The sequence below is a fragment of the Rousettus aegyptiacus genome, unplaced genomic scaffold (assembly GCF_014176215.1).
Source record: "Rousettus aegyptiacus isolate mRouAeg1 unplaced genomic scaffold, mRouAeg1.p scaffold_m13_p_2, whole genome shotgun sequence".
NCBI lineage: Eukaryota > Metazoa > Chordata > Mammalia > Chiroptera > Pteropodidae > Rousettus > Rousettus aegyptiacus.
In genome coordinates this window covers 169,853,280-169,871,450 of record NW_023416295.1, presented here as the reverse complement: position 1 = coordinate 169,871,450, position 18,171 = coordinate 169,853,280, and the positions used below count along the sequence as shown (strand labels likewise).

Below are 18,171 nucleotides of genomic sequence, written 5' to 3'. Positions count from 1 at the left end.
GAAAACATAATGCCACACAAAAGATGGCTGACAGCTCCCGCGGGCCAACTTCTCGCGTGAAGGGAAATTCGGAAATGGCGAGGGGGGTGGGGGCGGTAGCTAGATATTGGATTTAAGTGTAAGTGCTTTGCCCGCGGCGTGAAATACGTTCAAATGTTATGGCCTCAAAAGACTAAACTTACCGAAAGTTGAAACTTGGTCCCATGCAGTGAGAGAGCGTTGAGAAAAGGCGCCTCCCGACTTTGGACGTTAAGGTCGGAGCCGACAGATGAGGCCCGCTGTGGTGTGAGGCCCTGGAGGGAGTCCTGAGCGCCCGGGCTGTGGGTCGCGTTTGGAATCCGGCCATAGTAGGGTGCGTGTGAGTCCCGGGAAAGCCCTTGAGTTATAAAACAAACAAACAGAAGCCGGTAGGTATGTCAGTCAAGGGCCGTAGTTCAGTCATCTGCCCATCAACAACACCTAGCGAAAATCCGGATTGCAGTCCCTGGCCTGCCACTGACTCGCCGTGTGACCAGGAGCATGGCTCACCCTCTCTAGGACCAGGCCTCTGCATCCTCTTGTCACACAGGCCTCCTTCCTTTTCCCTGTGAGGCACACACCGCCTTGGGGCTTTTGCATTCACAGTTACCTGGTTTAGGTTCTAGAACGCAGCCCTCCTAGATGTCCGTAGGGCTCGCTCCATCACCTTCAGTTGTTTACTTAGGACTGGGATCACGCAGAGCATCCTACTTAGAATTGCTACCCCTGCCCTGCGCCGGTTTTTGCTTTGCATTCCTTCTCCGTTATCGCCAAGAGGTGATGCCATCATAGAACTAAAGCCTAAGCCTTAAGTACCATCCACTCCCCCGGACTCTTTCATGGCTCAAGGACGGACTCCAACAATTTGCTCCCATGATCCTATGTTTTTGTAAAATTTGCAAAAGTAATATTTTTACCGCAATCACTTAAAATTGCGCGCTCTTCCAGTTTCCCCTTTGTCATACTTTCCTTCGTGTTTAGTGACTTTTGGGATCCAGCTAGATGAAATCCAGCTGGCAACATGAGTTTAGTATAATAAATTTATGAGATACTCTTCCATGTATAGTTAAGTTACAGCTGGCCTTCCATGTGTAAGATATGCCTAACATCTACTGTGATCAGTGAGTGTCCTCAATGAAAGGACTGTAATTACCGGATTGTCCCCCTGATTATAGACCTGAGTCTCGATAAATTTTATGTCCTAAGACTTAATGATTAAAAACCAATATTAATGAAATGAAGTTTGTGTGCAGTTACACTATTTAAGGTTAATCGGGTCACTAGAAACCTTGAAATTATCTGAAATCTTACAGTTCATATAGGACAAAAATTTGATACAAGTTGCCCGCAACTCTGACCATTCACAAAATATTCATGACATTACTAAAAAGGAATTGAGAAGTCGTAAGTTTTTTCTAAAGTATCAATAATTAAAAAAAATAGATCTAATATGCTCAAGGAAAGACTGAATTCTTTCCATTCTCATGGCAGAAAATGATGACACAAAATTGTTGTCATATAAAGAGGCGATCGAAGAATATTCAGACTAAAAGAGAACATATTATGGAGCTATTTAAGAAAATTAACAACTATGTTTCTTTTCTGGATTGTGTGTTTATACTATTTGTCAGCTTTTTTAAATTACAAATTGCAATTTGTAATTGTGTGATTTCGCCCACAATTTGTGTTGTAATTCCTGTCCTAAATAAATATTCTCTTTCCTATCTAGTTTTGGTTTTGTCATTTTCTGTTCTTTATTCTTCATGTAAGCTTCAGTCACCAGAAAACCTGGACTCCTCGTTTATAATCCTCTAATTCGCATTTTATTTATTTATTTATTTATGACTTTTTACCTCTTCAAGGATGTACGCTCTAACTTAGAGAATAGTAAAGGCTCTTAGAGAATAATGAAGGACCTTCCTCACTGACTATTCTTTCTCCTTTTTCTCTGTTGATTCTCCTCATCTCTCCAATCAAAAGAGTGGACTGCCCCTTATCTCTGAACTTGGTCTCTTCTCTATCTGCCTTCACTCCCAGAGTGGCTTATCCTGCCCAGTAGGTTTAAATATCATCCATATACTGTTGACTCCCCACATTTATATCTCCATTGCAGACCCCACCCCTGAAGTGGGCTCGGTGGCCCATGTGAATACCTGGATGTCTCAGGCACCTCAAACATAACATGTCCAACCTGAGCTTCTGATTTTCTGCCTCAATCTTGTTTCTCCCACGGTTTTCCCATCTTAGTTAAGGGCAACTTCATTCTTTCAGTTGCTCAGGCCAGAGCCTTCAGAACTACCCTTGACATGACTCTTTCACACCACACATTTGATGCGGCCGAATTTCGTTGGCTCTACCTACAAAATAGTTCAGACTCTATTTTCATCACCATGATTCTATCATTTTTGTCCCAGCCTCCATTATCATCTCATTGGCATTGCAATAGCTACCTCCCTCTGCCTGCTTCCAATTCTCAATCCATATTTGTAGAATTACATTTGAGTTGAAACAGGCCATTGCTTAGCATCACATTAAGTCCACTTAGAAATGCAACTTTGATCTAGAAGGAGCTGGAACCCTATTACAGACTATGAAGTTTCTGATCACAGGGTGTTTGATTTTGCAAGGCTCTCTTGCTAATGGGAAAGCATTACATCAAAGAGAAAGAAACTGTGGACAGACCAAACCTGGAATTTTACCTGGGAGAGTTGTTAGGAGAATTCAGCAGCTGAAAAGCTGCCCTGATTCTCTTGATTTTCCTTTGCCTGGGATTTGAGGCAGAAAATTCTCTGTTGCCATTTGTTATATATTACAGTGTGCCTGGGCTCTTCAGCTTGGTTAATTTAAAGCTCCATTTCCCAAGAACCTCTTGTTTGTCTGGCATTCATTTACTGTCCTGTTTGTTTCACCGTCCTGAGCGTGATCTCACAAGCCCCTGCCCACCCCCCTTTACTGCAGTAATACGTGAGCCCTGGGAGAGCAATAACCCAGTCTTTACAGGTCAGAACTAGAAGAGTCTTTAGGAATCCTCTGGTTCAGAAGTCCACTAGATAGTACAAAACAATCAAGTAGTAGGCTTTTTCCTGACCGCATGTTGTTATATCCCTTTTTTCACCATAGACAATGAAGACTTGCTCTTGCCCACAAATAAATGTTCACTTACTTTTCTGAAAACACAGGGTCTTCTCTCTGTATAGCCTAAAAGAACTATTCTCAAATTGTTAAAAATATAATTGTCATGTTCTATATCTTGACTGGGGCAATCGATTGTTAAATGAGTATATAGTGTTCAAAAATCATCAACCTTGCACACTTAAAATGTGAAGCTTTTACTGATAAAGTTGATTTTAATATTGTAAGTCAAGTTAATAACAAATAACTAACCCTCAAAATTTGTAACATATGATGAGGACAGATTAATGCCCTTAAGAGATTTAAAACATAATTCAGTTACTGATAAAGAGTCAGCTCATTTAATAGTTAATGAAAGAACCAACAGTATGACACAGGTGGTTTGAAAAGAATTTGAGAATATTTAGTGAGCAAAGGAATGCTGAAATATGACTGCTGGGTTAGAGCCAAACTTCTTTCACGTCCTACAGGATAATAAAATATTAACCTTTGGGGCTGGTTATCTTCTCCATTGGACATACAAAAATCAGTTTCCTACAAATTAACCTCTAACTTTACAGAATTATGAAACGCCGCTGCCTCCTAATCAATTGTTATTCAAAGTTAAATTTCTCCAAAGAGTCAGATGTCTCTCATGTGGATTTATTAGAAACTCTCTACCATGGTATTAAAAATACACATAATCATCACAATGTCATATTTTTGGATACTGGATAATTTCCCTCCACATGTTTTCATTATTTCACATTTGATAAGAATAAGAAATATAATACTTCCTTATTAAATCTACCTAAGAAAAACAACAGCACAGTATGACAATAAATGGCAACTGCACTTTAGGCCTCAGTGTGGCAGTAACAGAAAGTGGTGAGGACTATGGCAAACCAGAACACCATGCCCCATCTTACAGGTAAGGTTGCTATGCAACTCCAGCCAATTGTTGTCACGTGGGAGAGCTGGTCTTGTATTGCCATACCTTCTCGTTTTTAAGGGAATCTGGACATAGAAAATTTTATGCGGAAGCTTTCAATTTTTAAATGTTGACGAGAAGTTCAAACCGCTCTAAAATTCTGTAAAGGCCAACAGGATGAGAGAAAGAATAAAATACCTGCTGTATCTGTTCTGAATCAGTGTCATTATTCAACCTAGAGCAATATCTTCCTATGGGAAGACTGAGGCCCATAGAAAGAAAACAGTCCCAAATCACAAGGGGAGTTTGGGCCAGGCAGAATTTAGAACCCAGGTCTCTGGATTCTCAGGCAGCTTTTCCCATGAGGCAAACATTAGAGGTATTTTCTTTGTCACCCACCAAGTGTTTCATGTTTTATTTACTGACTGACCAAATATAAATTACTGTGTATGAATGATTGCAGTACCCCTAGGTCAAGTTCAAGCTAGTGCGATATGCCCACTGTTCCATAGGATTTGTATGGGCTCTAGCCTGCATCCTACCCTTATTTACAATAATAGTAACTACCATTTTTTGAACACTACCTCTATGCTAAGTTCTGTACTAGATACTTTACTCACATATCATTTAGTCCTGTGATAACCATATGATACAGTTACCACTGTTACCTCCATTTTACAGATGAGGAAACTGATGCTCAAAAAGATAAAAGCACTTGCTCGAAGCCATAGCCCCACATATTTATGGCTCTGAAGTTGATGGTCTTAACCATCTTTACTCATTCATCCATTTATCCAATCAGTCAGTCAAATATCTCTAATTTGCTGGTGCCAGTTGCTGAGCCAGGCATTACGGGGGACTACAACTTCATAGACCCAAGTTCCAGTCTAAACTCCTGAGACTGAGGCTAGCTGGATGCACATTCAACCCACATCCTATTCTTCTAATCCAAAATAACAAGTGGTTCTTGAAACACACAGAGGGCTGGGCTATGTAATTTATAATTCGAGAAAGGTGATTTAAAAACTAGAAGAAACAACCACTTCTAGATGTTTAGGGTTCCTGTTCAAATTAAAATTTGTGACAATGTGAACATATTGGTAGACCAGATCTCTTGAAGACCAGTCTGACTGGTGGGAGGAAAACACTGGTCTTGACTGCTAGGATAAAAAGTTTGGATTATGCTTGAGCTCGACGGGCAGGCAGATCCTAGAGTCTTAAAGAGGATGGCATTTGAGGCAGAATGTGCACCTTGGATTCTACGAAGGGAGACTGAAGGGATGAAGACTACTTTGGAGGTTCTTACACAGAAAAAAAAAAAAGGAAAAATGAATAATAAAGTTATTTCATGGTACATTCAGCAGGAGTAAGGTATAAATACCCAGATGTCACTTAAAGTCTCTAGAGCCAGGTTTCCAGCAGGACCTTCATTAAAGAAAGCAGTGTGATGGAAAGAGAAGACTTTTCTGGGTTCAATTCCCCGTTCTTCAACTTTCTTCCCTGTACTCTTGGACAATCCATATAACATCTCAGGATCTCAATTTCCTAATTTGCAAATGGGTATAATATCTGCCTTCGAAGCTTCTTGTGAGGGAGAACTAAATGGTATAATATATATCAAGCTCTTGGTAAATGGTACATGTTCAGTGTTTACTTCTTTCTTCTGCTTCCTTCTAGCTACGAGTAGAGTTGGCACATAAACTTATAGGTTATGGGACAGAGGAGTTCAAATAACAGCATTTTCTTCTATATACAGTACAGTGGTACACCTCACAATGGTGTTCTGAGACCACTGCAAATTCTGAAAGTGTTTTTCACCGTTGGAGAAAGATTACATTTTAACTGGGTTGGATGAGAAGAAAGAACTTTGCCTGAACACAAGCCCTCATCCCAAGAGAGCTGGACATCCATAAATAAGTCCCTTATCTCTCTGGTTTCAGCTTTTCATCTATAAAATAGAGACGGTCTTCCTTGCCCACCTTATAGAAGTGTTAGTAGGGTATGTCGAACAAACTTGAAAAGGGTCTGGAGGCTTTGGCTAGAAATAAATGATAACGATTTATTCAAGGGTCTTAGAGTTTGCAAACTGGGAACAGAGCTAGGCAAAAGCCAGAAATGTCCCAAAGAAGAAAGAAAAGTTAAGAGTTCTTATAGAGAAAAGTGCATTTTGAGAATGACTAGTCATGCGAAAATTATCAGTCATGCATTCTTAGCCCTAGGATTGGTCCAGGATGGTCATCAGTCAGATGTCAGTTAATCTAGATAATAGATGTCAGGTGGTCTGAATATGTGAGTCTTTCAGGGGGGAAATGATCAGAGGGTTATCTGGAGGTCTGATGTACATCTAGATGTATATTCAGGCATTGACACAGGGCTAGAAAGTTAAAAGTTTAAGTTACCAGGCTAGTTAGAACAAGAATAAAGTCTTTCTTTGTGCTTCAACCTTCATATCAATATATTTTGCAGCTTGGTTAAAGTGACTTTATTTTATATTATTTCCTCAAGCACAGGTTTGTAGAAATTTTAACATCTAACCCTGTAAAAATTTAACGTGGGTTGAATAAGAGGGAAGAACTTTTGCCTGGACACAAGCCATTGCACTGTTGCTAAGCTCATCATTACCTGCTTGCGGAATATTTCCGTTTCTGGCTTTGACTTCTCCCATGCTGAGGGAGCAGCACGTCAGCGGGAATGGAGTCTGATTTTGCATTCAAAACCTAACACTCAGAATTACCTGATTCAGTGACTGGCTTTCGGAGTCGGGGGTGAGGGGCAGAGGGGAGACATCGTTCTACTGTAACTTCGTTGAATTAAAATTCTTTGTAAATCAGCGATCAACTTCAGGGTTACCGAGAGAACCCTACCTAAATAAAGGGATCTATAGCATTTAGAAGCTATTACTCCTCCGTTTGTGGCGATAGTCCCAAATTTTAACATATCCTTATATTCCTACTTACTCTATGCAATTGTTGGAAGTTCTTTTTTTCATGTTCATTGACTTAAAATACACCTCTATCTCTCCCTACAGTTTGGCTTCTTGATGTTCCTTTATGATTGGCTGTAGATTAACCAATGTGATTGGTTAAAGCATCCGCCCGTTACCTTTCCCATGATCCGACGGAGGAAATGGAAAAAAAAAAAAAAGAGTGTCTTAAATTCAGCTGTTTTATTGGCTCCGGTGTAGCTACGTACAGCGAGGGAGTGGCCACTTCAAATTTGTGGTTGGTTCTTCTGTCCGTCCGTCACGCTGCCGGAAACCAGTTCTATTGCCCGAACTGTACCCTGGTGACGGGAGGGGTTTAGGCTGGAAGGGTTTTCATTGGTTCGGAGCGCTCCAGCGAGCCCGACCCGCTCTCGGTTGCCGTGGTTGCAGGCTGGGCCCGCCCCCTCGCCCGCTCACTGCGAGGCTTAGGGCGGAGGGAAGCAGGTCGGTTGGTCGGTCGGGAACGAGGCTTCCGCGGCCAGGCCCGCGCGGAGCTGTTGCCATGGCAGCTGCCGCCGGGGGCGCGGACAACGATCCACGCTCGGGCGGCTCGAGCTCGGATGGCGAGTGCGCTGTTGCGCCGGAGCCACTGACGGGCCCCGAGGGCCTTTTCTCCTTCGCTGACTTTGGATCTGCGCTGGGCGGCGCCGCAGGCCTCCCGGGCCGGGCGTCCGGCGGGGCCCAGTCTCCGCTGCGCTACCTCCATGTCCTGTGGCAGCAGGACTCGGAGCCCCGTGATGAGCTGTGCTGTAAGATCCCCGCCGCCCGGCTGAGGCGCGCCGCCAGGCCCCACCGCAGGCTCGGGCCTACGGGCAAGGAGGTGCATGGTGAGGAGCGCGCGGGAGGCGGGGCTGGCCCTCCGCTGGGAATCTGGCCCCTGGTCTCTCTCCAGAGCCCCTCATTCTCGAGTCCTCCGACGTCCGATCTAAGATCCCGGAGTAACCCTTGTGTCTTCTTTCAGTAGTAATAATTATTAAAACTGCTAAGGACCATGAACATGGGGCGGCGGGGTGGGGGCGGGAGTCTTCCTGCTCAGAACCAGTCACTGTAGGCTTTTCACCTTTGGTAATTCCTGAATAGAAACTTTTCATGACTCCTGGTGTTCATTAGTAGATAATTAAATGGCGTACTGGGAAATAATTTTATTATCAGAGAGGGGAGGCCAGAACCTGTAGCCAAATCTTACCAACTTGTTTCAGTGCACTGACCTGGATTGGACTTCTCTACCTCATTTCCGCTTTAGGCAAACTGTAGAACTTCTCAGCCTTAGTTTTCTCATCTGTAAAATGAGTATAATACCTGCCTTACAGGGATGTTTCAACAGTTAAGTGAGGTAATGCATGTAGAGCTATTATTCTGCTTTTGTTGTGTGCCGAACGCTGTTGCATGATATATGATAATTTCTAATTCTCACAACTCATTGAGATCCAGATACTTTCTGTTTTATGGAAGAGGAAACAGGCTCAGAGAATTTGCCTTGCTCCAAGTGACATAGCTAGAAAGTAGCTGTACTGGTATTAGAAGCCAGATCTGCCAGAGTCAGCCTCCTGCTCTAGTATATCTACCGTGTATTCTTTTACAGTTTGCGGATGACGTGGAAACCAATGCCTTGAAAGATTTAAGAAGTGGGGGACTTTTAGGATCCCTTTGAGGTCTATAATTCCATCCATATCTGAGTGGTGTTATAAAGATTAAATGAGATTTGAGAGCATGGTATAAACCATAAAGTGCTCTATGAATGTAAGGAATCCATATGGATCTGAGTTGCAATTTTTGACCATTTCTCTGATGACGGAGGCATTGCTTTCTCTTGGCCTTTAATATAGCGTTAGTGTCATTGTAGGAGAAAAATGTTTCTGCTTAGGAATTACCAAATTTAAGTAAGTTATTTGGGAATGGCCTGTATTAAAGGAGAATATAAGGTTATATCTGTGTAACCTGTACACAGGGTTTCCATGTAAACATCTCATTTTGTCTTTACAACAACTCAGGGTGATAAGGATAGAGCTCAGCTTTGTTTGCGAATGATAGACCTGAAGCCAGGTCTATCAATTTGCTCAAGTCACCTAGCTACTACAAGTGGCAGAGCTGAGATTTGGCTCAAAAGGCCTTGGAGGATTTGCTACAGAATGCAGGCTTCTGCACTGGCTGCGCCACATTTCATGTTTCTCCTTATTCCCGGGATGGTGTCTCTCGTATCCTAGCACTTTTTTTTCTTTAGATGTTACTGTGGCTGAAAGGTGGGTTAACTAGGAAGCCATTCACTTTCTACTTCATAATGGCTGTTTTTTTTTTTTTTAACTGGCACACACTCTTCCTCTCTTCACAGCTCTGAAGAGGTTGAGGGACTCAGCCAATGCCAACGATGTGGAAACAGGTGAGTATGCAGAGCAGATCCAGCTCCGTGGGCTGGTTGGGGGAGGAAAATTCCAGGGAAGATGGTGCTTGCATTCAGTCTGCCAGCTCACCCCATGGACCAGGCTCACTGCAGTCATCTTGCAGAAGATAAGTCAGACTTAGATTGTCACTATTCCCATGCTTTTCTGTCACCCTGAACTTTCTGATGTTGTAATATTTATGGGGACCTTGTCTCCTTTTGTATCCCTGACAGCCAGCAGCAGCGTAGAAACTTTGGGGAACTTCTGGTTAATGGGAATGAATAGTCAATTTTAGCTGCCAGAAGAGCCACCAACTGCGCAGAGCCGCCACCTTCTGAACTGAAGCTTTGTGGTAGTCGGGTCACTGGTTCTCAAACTTGTTTTTGGCAGAACATCTGGAAGGCCTAGGAGAGGCTTCTAGCAGGACACCGTTCTGTTTTTTGTTGTCTTTGCTCTCCAGCGTTCACTAGCTGACAGGGTGTTAGCAGTATCAAAGAACAGGGACAAGTTATAGGGGAAAGCTTTAATTTTATCCACTGACTTAATTCTTTCTGTGACTCAGGGAAAAGGGCCTATTCATTTTCTATGGCTGCTCTAATAGTTTAGCACAAATGGTGGTATAAAACAACGCAAATTTATAATCAGACAGTTTCATAGCTCAGAAGTCCGACACAGTCTTCCCCAGGCTGGAATTGAGGTGTCTGCAGGGGCATATTTCTTTCTGGACGCTCAAAGAGAGAACCCGTTTCCCTGCCTTCTCCAGCTTCTCGAGGTTGCCCATATTCCTTGACTTGCAGTCTCCCTTCATCTTCAAAGTCAGCAACAGTGGACTGAGTTGTCACACTCCATGTCTGGATCTCACAGCAGGAGAAGGTTCTCTGATTTTAAGAACTCATATGATTAAATTGGGCTTAAAAAATCCAGGATATTCTTCCTAGCTCAAAGTCCATAACCCAAATCACATCTGCAAAGTGCCTTTTGGGGATGTAAGGTAACATATAGTGGGGTGGAGGGACAGGCGGGGATTAGGTGTGGGATCTTTGGAGGCTGTTACTATGCCTACCTGGAGTGGACATCATTCTGTTTTGGTGGTGGAATGCTGTAGGTCCCAGGCTTGGCTGGTCCCAGGGCTGGCTGTGATCTAGGCTCATGGCTAAGAATAGGACCCCGTATTTAGAATGTTACATTAGTGTAGTAGGGTGCCTGCACCTAAAATATGTAAACATAATTCAGCTTACTGTATCACGCACATAGTGGACCCCTTGTGCATTCTTCCAACTGGGGGTCTCCACCGAAACCTTCCCTTGATCAGTGATCAGCGCTGACAGATCAGTGCTGACAGATTCCGTAGTCAACAGATAAATTGTGAGCATAGATCGAGGGCCAGGGGATAGGCGAGCAGGCGGGGAGAGGTCGTTTACCTCGGGAGCTGGGGTGTTGCACACTGGGCCTTGCAGTGGCTCCCTCATCCCTGGCGCAGCACAGTGAGCAGGCCTGGAAACTGAAGGGCTTTTCAGCTCTCTTCACTTTGGTCTCTTTCTCATTAACTTTAACACTTTGAAATATTTGGACAGCAACCTCGATAGCTTTTCAAGGAAAAAGGATATGTATTCTCTTTTTAATCTCTCTAATGTGTGACTAGAGACTATTTTAATTTTAATTGTACTTTCCTTCCACAGAAGGTCTAGTTCATCTCAAATCAGGTATTCACGTGGTAGTTTTATTATTTTGATAGAAGTGCTGTAATTTTCCATTCAGAGCCTCTAACACACCCATCTTCACATCTAAAATGGCTGTTAGATTTACTGGGCTCTTGCAGAACTCTGATGGGGAAACTGGCTGTAGGATTAGCCTCTTCACTCCTTATCTGTTATAGTTTGCACTTGTTTTATTTCTTTGCATGGTGATGGGTATTTTGTCTATATTAGCAATTACAGTAGACATAAAATTCATACCCTGCTATTGTTAAATCATAAGTGCTTTTCTATGAATAATTATTTAAAATGTTTCACATGTGGAATGTATGTATTTAAAATATTTTACGTATGTTTTAAATATATGCATTTAAAATGTTTTGGAAATTAGAGAAATATTCAAGAAAAACATTTGTAATATCAGCAGAGGAACTAACCTCTGTTAATATTTTGTTGAATATCCTTCTTGCCCTTTTTCCTATGCAGAGGAATTTTTTATAGGCTTCAAACAGTGCTTTACACACAATTTTGTAGCCTGCATAATTTTCTGTGTATCATAAACATTCCCAGAGTCTTTGTAATCGTTGTTTTTTTTTTTCAAAATGGAAGCGTCATTTTTTCCGATTTATAGAACGAATACATGACTATGATTTTTCTAAAGCAAAAAGCAAAAACACTTTATAATTTTAGTCCCCAATTATAACCACAGCTTTTTAATGGATGCACACTTTAATGGATACTTTAAGGGACAAAGCAAGCGTGATTTAGTCAGTCATATATTTGCACATTGCTTTTCATTTTTAAGGTAATTTCCCGGATATGGGATTCTTCCATCAAAGGGTTTACAAATTTTGATGGCTTCTGAGAGAGATTGCTAAAGTGCTTTTCAGAAAAGACTATAATTGCACAAATCACAAAATAGAATGGGCTATTTTAGCTTTATCTCTTTGGTCCTGGCTATCTTTTGGTGAATGCACCGATGAGCACTGAGATGGCCCGATGCTCTTATTTCTCCTCCACGCTTATAAACCTTTTCCTTCATTCATTTATTCAGTCAGTCAGCAACATTCATTGAGCAGGACAACTAATATTTTGGTCTGAGGTTTTAAGATAGAGAAAACAAAAATCCTACAATAGAGTTGGAGATGGAGAATATAAAGTGATATCATTTTGAAGGCAAAACCCCCCAAAAAACTGAAGTTATGTGTTCAGTTGGAGAGGTCTAAGTTCTGGAGCCAGAGAAGCCTGGGTGTATATCCCAGCTTGGCCTCCTGTCAGCTGGCTGAACGTGGCTTGGGCACTTCACGTGGTCTCTCTGGGCCGGAGTCCGCTAATCTATACAATAGACGTAGCAGTCAGGTACCCGATTCCTGGCTGGTGCTCAGTGCACTAGGAGATGCGGGGAAAGGAGCGGCTAACTCAGCTTGAGGAGACAGGAAAGATTCACGGAGGAGGAGATCTCTGGGCTTTGTCTGGAGGGACTCGAGTCCTTGAGGGGTTTGCTGGGGCAGACGGAAATGTCGCTTGCCCTAAAATGCTTTTGGCAGCAATTTCTACATTTCGGTTGGATGTGTACATGTAATAACATAATGCCTCACATTTTATAATGGTTCCATACTTTTTAAAGAAGAAATTTCACATCCATTATTCTCATCAGTGCAGCTCTGGAGAGTGACAGGGCAGATTATTCCCATTTGCTGGTGAACTGGGGCTCACATCTGGGTCTGCCTACTCCCAGCCAGCTCTTCCCATTGCCCCGTGCCATCGGCAGTGTACTGATTTCTTTTTTGCTTAGCTCAGCCTGGGATTTAGTCTGTGTGGTTCCAGAACCTATGCTCTGTCCACTGACAGGCTGCCTCCTGGGAGCAGAGTAAGCGTCAGCCAACAGCAGCTACGTCCAGCGAGAGTGGACGTGTATTCAGACTCAGAGGGATGAGGCCAGAGTTTTTGCTGGCGATTTCTGTGACTCTAGAATTCCTGACTCTGAGGGCCAGGATCCTTCTGTGATGTCCTACCCCTAGACAGGTAGTTTGAGCACGCAGAATCCGTAGTGCTCAGTTGTGCCCTCAGGAGAAAGTCCCTTGTCACCGTACTCCCTACGGGACAAGCATCCAGGAGCGTCTCTCTCCCATCCGCACCCTGCCTGGGCGGCCCCTGCGCGGCCTTCTCCAGCCCCGGGAGCCTACAGCTTGGCTTACGCGACCGCTCTGTCCCCGCTTCCTTCCCCTCTGTCTTGGTGGTGTCAGTGCAGCAGCTGCTGGAAGATGGAGCGGATCCCTGTGCAGCCGATGACAAGGGACGCACAGCCTTGCACTTCGCTTCCTGCAATGGCAATGACCAGATTGGTGAGTTCTGGGGAGAGAGGAGGGAGTGGGCTGGGCAAGCAGCATCTCTCTTGAGGTGCTAGGGAAGGACCTGCTTCTGCACAGACAATAAGTAGTGCTGGATGTAAGGAAGAGCCAGCAAGGTGGCGCTTGTCCCCCTCACTGCGTTAGCCTGTGGAACTGGCACTGCCAGGCGAGGAAAGAGGTAGACCTGAGGAGAGCGCGGATTGCCTCTGAGGTCGGGGCCAGGCCTTCAAGACATGCAGGCCGCGTTTCATCAGTGCGAAGGGCAGCAGCAGGACAGACCCCCCCCCCCCCAATTTTTTTTTTTTAAGTTTTATTTTTACTTCGCCATATTGACTAGTGCTCCAGGTTTTTTATTTTTTAGGAGTCTTTTTCGAGTGTCGTATAATTTATAAACTGAACTTTCTGTATGTGTACGCTGGTGTAACCACCACCTGGATCAGGACAGAATATTTTCAGCACCCCCCAGCCTGACTCTGCCCCACCCAGTCCTCACCTATGTGGACTTCATTCACCAAGGAGTAATTTTGCTTGTTTTTGAATTTCACTTAAATGGAAGCGTAGAGTACGCGCTCTTTTGTATCTGGGCATCTTTGACTTAATGTTATATCCTTGAGATTCATTCCTGAATGTCGTGTTTGAATGTTGTTTGTTCTTTCTTATTGCTGGGTAGTATTTCATTGTGTGATGTACCACAGTTCACCCATTTTACTATTGATGGACTTCTGTGTTGTTTCTAGATTTGGGCTACTGAGAAGATTCTCATACAGGTGGCTCGGTGGCTATAAGCACTTATCTATGTTAGATATAAACCCAGGAGTGGAATCGTTGGGTCACTGGGTTGGGTCGCACATATATTTAGATTTAGTAGATACTACCAAACTTCTTCAGCAATGTAAGAGAGTTCCGCATATTTCCATATCCTTGCTAATGCTTGGTTTTGTCTCCTTAATTTTAGCTATTCTGGTATAATGGCATCTCATTGTGGTTTGTTTTGCATTTTTCTGACAGCCAATACTGTCAATCACATCTTCATGTATTTATTGGCCATTTTTATATCCACTTTGGCAGTATCTATTCAAGTCTATTATCCATTTTTTAAACAAGTTGCCTGTCTTTTTCTTATTGATTTGTAGAAATTCTTTATATCTTCTGTTTACAAGCCATTTATCAAATATAAATGACTTACTTTTTCTGAGCTTGCCTTTTTGTTCTTTCAGTGGTGTCCTTTGATGAATATAGGTTCTTGATTTTAATGTATTTATCGATCTTTTCTTTTTTGTGTGTGCTTTATCATTTTTTTCTTTTTTATCAGTCTTTTCTATGGTTAGTAATTTTGTTTCCTATTTGAGGAACCTTTGCCTATCCCAAAGTCATGAAGACATTCTCCCGTTTCCTCCTTCAAGCCTGACTGAGCTTTCGCGTGTAGGTCTGCGGGCTCTCCGGAATTAGTTTCTTTGTATGGTGTGAAGCTCATCCTGGCCTCCACTGTGACTTACTCTGGCTGCACATCCGTCTGGGTAGTCGATGAGTCCCTGACGCTATCACAGCCCACCCTTGAGACTCTCGAGGAAGGGGTGCTCAGCATCACTTAGTGGCCTGATTCACACTATGGCACTCGACTGTGAAAAGAGCATAAACTGCCTTGAGAACCTTAACTAGAACTTTATTTCACCCTTAAAATCTCAGTTTTGTAACACCTGCGTAGGCCAGGAGGCCCTCTCAGGATGCTCAGTGCCCAGCCTGCAGAGGCCTGCACATAGACCCTGTGAGTGAGGGAGTGAGTGAGTGAGTGAAGGAAACGATGCAGGAAATCGTGTTTGTTTTCAGTGTCCACACTTCGAGTGAGCCTATTTAGCTAGGTTAGGGGTCGGGGTTGGGATGCAGTCCATGGAAGCCTCTGACAGCTCCTGTTGGGTTTTCCTGTTTCCAGTGCAGCTGCTCCTGGACCACGGGGCTGATCCCAACCAGCGAGATGGGCTGGGGAACACACCACTGCACCTGGGTGAGTGCCTCAAACGCTGCCAACACACCCTCCTCTGCAACACAGACGCGGTCCTCGGATGGAGAGCCTGGAGTCCTATGGGCTCCCAGCAGGATCTCCTGTCATCTCGGGGAGAGCCCAAGCCCCCAGGATTGCACCCAACTCCCGCAGTCTGTGTCCCATGGACTTCCCCATCGATCACTAGTTGGCTGTGCCCTAAGCAGAGCTGATTTAATAACCTAAGCTGGCTCAGAGGCGGCTCTGCTGGGGGAGGTGAGACCTGCAGCCAGTTCTTGCCCTGTGGCCGACTCACACCATGGCGCGTGGTGAGGCAGGTCCCATTGTCAGGCCTCAGTTGCCCCAGTGGTACAAGGAGGGAGCTGGACTTGATTGCTGAGCCCCACCCAGTTTCTGCCTTGGCAATGCCTTCTCAGGAGGCACAGGCACACTCGGAGACACGGTTCTGCTCCCTCCAGCGGGCACAGAGGGCCGAGCCCTCTTCTTCTTCTCAAGTCCCTGTTCTTCCTCCTCAGCGGCCTGTACCAACCATGTCCCTGTCATCACCACACTGCTACGAGGAGGTATGTGGTCCCTTCCCTTTCTCCCTCCTGTTTCGCCCTCACCCCAGCATGCTCACTCTTGCCCTGTCCCACAGGGGCCCGTGTCGATGCCCTGGACCGAGCTGGCCGCACGCCCCTGCACCTGGCCAGGTCAAAGCTGAACATCCTGCAGGAAGGCCACTCCCAGTGCCTGGAGGCTGTGCGGCTAGAGGTGAAGCAGGTGAGTGCCCCGCTCATGCTGAGCCCATGGCACCAAGCAAGCCCCGGACAGGCGCTGCCCTCACACAGATGCTCCTGCCTCCAGCGCCAGGGCTCTCGAGTCACTTCACTCTGACCCCAGTTGGCACCTGTTCCACTGTGCCTCCCAGGAGGGACCCTCTGCAGCTCAGCCCACCCCCTCTTTTCAGATCATCCAGATGCTGAGGGAGTACCTGGAGCGCCTGGGGCGGCACGAGCAGCGGGACCGGCTGGACGACCTGTGCACTCGCCTCCAGATGACAAGCACCAGAGAGCAGGTGAGCCGCAGCCACAGGTCCAGACCCAGGGCCTGGCAGGAGCCTCAGGGCCAGTCCATCCCTGCTCCGAGGCAGCCAGACCCTCATCGTAGAAAGAGGCCATGGCCGTGGGGTTGCAGCCCACTGAGGATCTCAAAGCCTCCACCCACTTCCTTTGAAACTGCTCATGGCCCTTCTCTCTGGGATAGTCTGAGATCACCTGGTGTTGAGAGTCAATTCTTGGACATCTATTCCCATAGTTACAGTGAAGCCACCACCTACCCTGGGAGGAGAGACTATGTCTGCCCTCCAGGCCTGTGGTAATGAGGAGGAGACCAGAGCCTGTCCGGACACCCTGTGACAGAGCCTTACTTCTGTCCTGCAGGTGGATGAGGTGACCGACCTCCTGGCCAGCTTCACCTCCCTCAGCCTGCAGATGCAGAACATGGAGAAGAGGTAGCAAGAGGGGCTCCCTGCCTTTCCTCCCTGCCCTGCCCACCTGCCCTGCCATTACAAAGAAAAGCCTAGTGCCTGCGATCATGGAGCTGTACTTGTCGGGCGGGCCCTCGCCCCCAACCCCAGATGCGTGGGCCAGACGCGGTCTCCATCGTCTCTGCGGGCCGGGACCACAGTCCGCAGCTCCTTCATCTGACTCCCGTAGCACTGCAGCCACACCTCAGCTCTGGCCAACACACACCACCCTAGCAGGCCTCACTTGTCCCTGGCACTCTCTGCGGGCCTCGGACCCCTCTGCGTCCCTTCCCGACCACGGGCTTATGCGGCCAGCAGGGTGCAGACTTCAGGCAGGTACCCTCAAGCCTACGGGGCTTCTTGGCTTGCCCTACACCTCTCACCAGCACTTAGATTTAGGCCTAGCACCTAATTTGCAAGGAGACATTGCAGTGAGTTCCTCTGGGTTGCCGAAGCCCAGACCTTAGAAATACAAGGTTAGGAATGACCCTGCTGAACCCAAAGCAGAAAACCTCCAGCCTTTCTTCTCTGAATCACTGGGACACCAGGAGGGCATAGGAGTTCTGCAGCCTAGTTGTAGTAGGCTGAATAATGGCCTCCAAGGTGTCCCTGTTCTAACCCCAGGAACCTGTGAACCGGACCTTACATGGCAAAAGGGACTTCGCAGACATAATAAGTTAAGGGTCTTTGGACAAGGCGATTATCATGGATTATCCAGGTGGGCCTGGTGTAATCCCAGGAATCCTTAGGGAAGCTGGAGATCAGAGAGGAAGTAGCAGATACTGTGACAGAGCCAGAAGGCAGAGTAATAACAAGGAAGGGGTCACAAGCCAAGGCGGCCTCCAGAAGCTGGAAAAGGCAAGAAAATGGATTCTCCCTTCAGAAGTTCCAGAAGGACCAGCCTGGCTGACACCTTGACTTTAGCTCAGTCAGGCTGATTTTGGAATTCTGACCATCAGAACTATAAAAGAATAAATCTGTGTTTTAAGCTACTAAGTCTGTGGTTATTTGTTGCAGCAGCAACGGTAAACTAATACTAGAGGCGGCTCAACACTCGCTGGAAAGGAGGTACCTGCTCCCACTCCCACAAAGGGAGCCACGGACGCACAGAAGGCGGCGGCCCTTGTGGCAGAGGCCTGCCGCGAAGGGGACGCTGAAGGCGGGGCATGCCTGGCCGAGCCCTCTCCAAGGGGGCATTT

General features: G+C 45.6%; 1 protein-coding gene across 2 annotated transcripts; it reads left to right on the top strand.

Annotated features, from left to right (window-relative positions):
• Nucleotides 1–7,350: 7,350 nt before the first annotated feature.
• Nucleotides 7,351–17,968, top strand: ANKRD54 (ankyrin repeat domain 54). 2 transcript variants are annotated; one of them, XM_036237473.1, is made up of 8 exons: nt 7,351–7,870; nt 9,373–9,420; nt 13,367–13,460; nt 15,397–15,468; nt 15,981–16,028; nt 16,103–16,227; nt 16,415–16,522; nt 16,887–17,968. In XM_036237473.1, exons 2-8 carry the CDS (start codon nt 9,400–9,402, stop codon nt 16,959–16,961), a joined length of 543 nt encoding a protein of 180 aa, XP_036093366.1. In that variant the 5' UTR covers nt 7,351–7,870; nt 9,373–9,399; the 3' UTR covers nt 16,962–17,968. The 2 variants fall into 2 exon arrangements, with proteins under 2 accessions (XP_036093366.1, XP_016017286.1); XM_016161800.2 differs by having other exon boundaries at nt 7,456–7,870; nt 13,362–13,460.
• The last annotated feature ends 203 nt before the right edge of the window (nt 17,969–18,171 follow it).

Coding starts and splice junctions, on each gene's coding strand:
- ANKRD54 (XM_016161800.2), top strand. CDS start 7,546: ATGGCAGCTGCCGCCGGGGGCGCGGACAACGATCCACGCTCGGGCGGC. Junction 7,871..9,372: donor TACGGGCAAGGAGGTGCATG/GTGAGGAGCGCG, acceptor CTCTCTTCACAG/CTCTGAAGAGGTTGAGGGAC. Junction 16,228..16,414: donor TGCGGCTAGAGGTGAAGCAG/GTGAGTGCCCCG, acceptor CCCTCTTTTCAG/ATCATCCAGATGCTGAGGGA.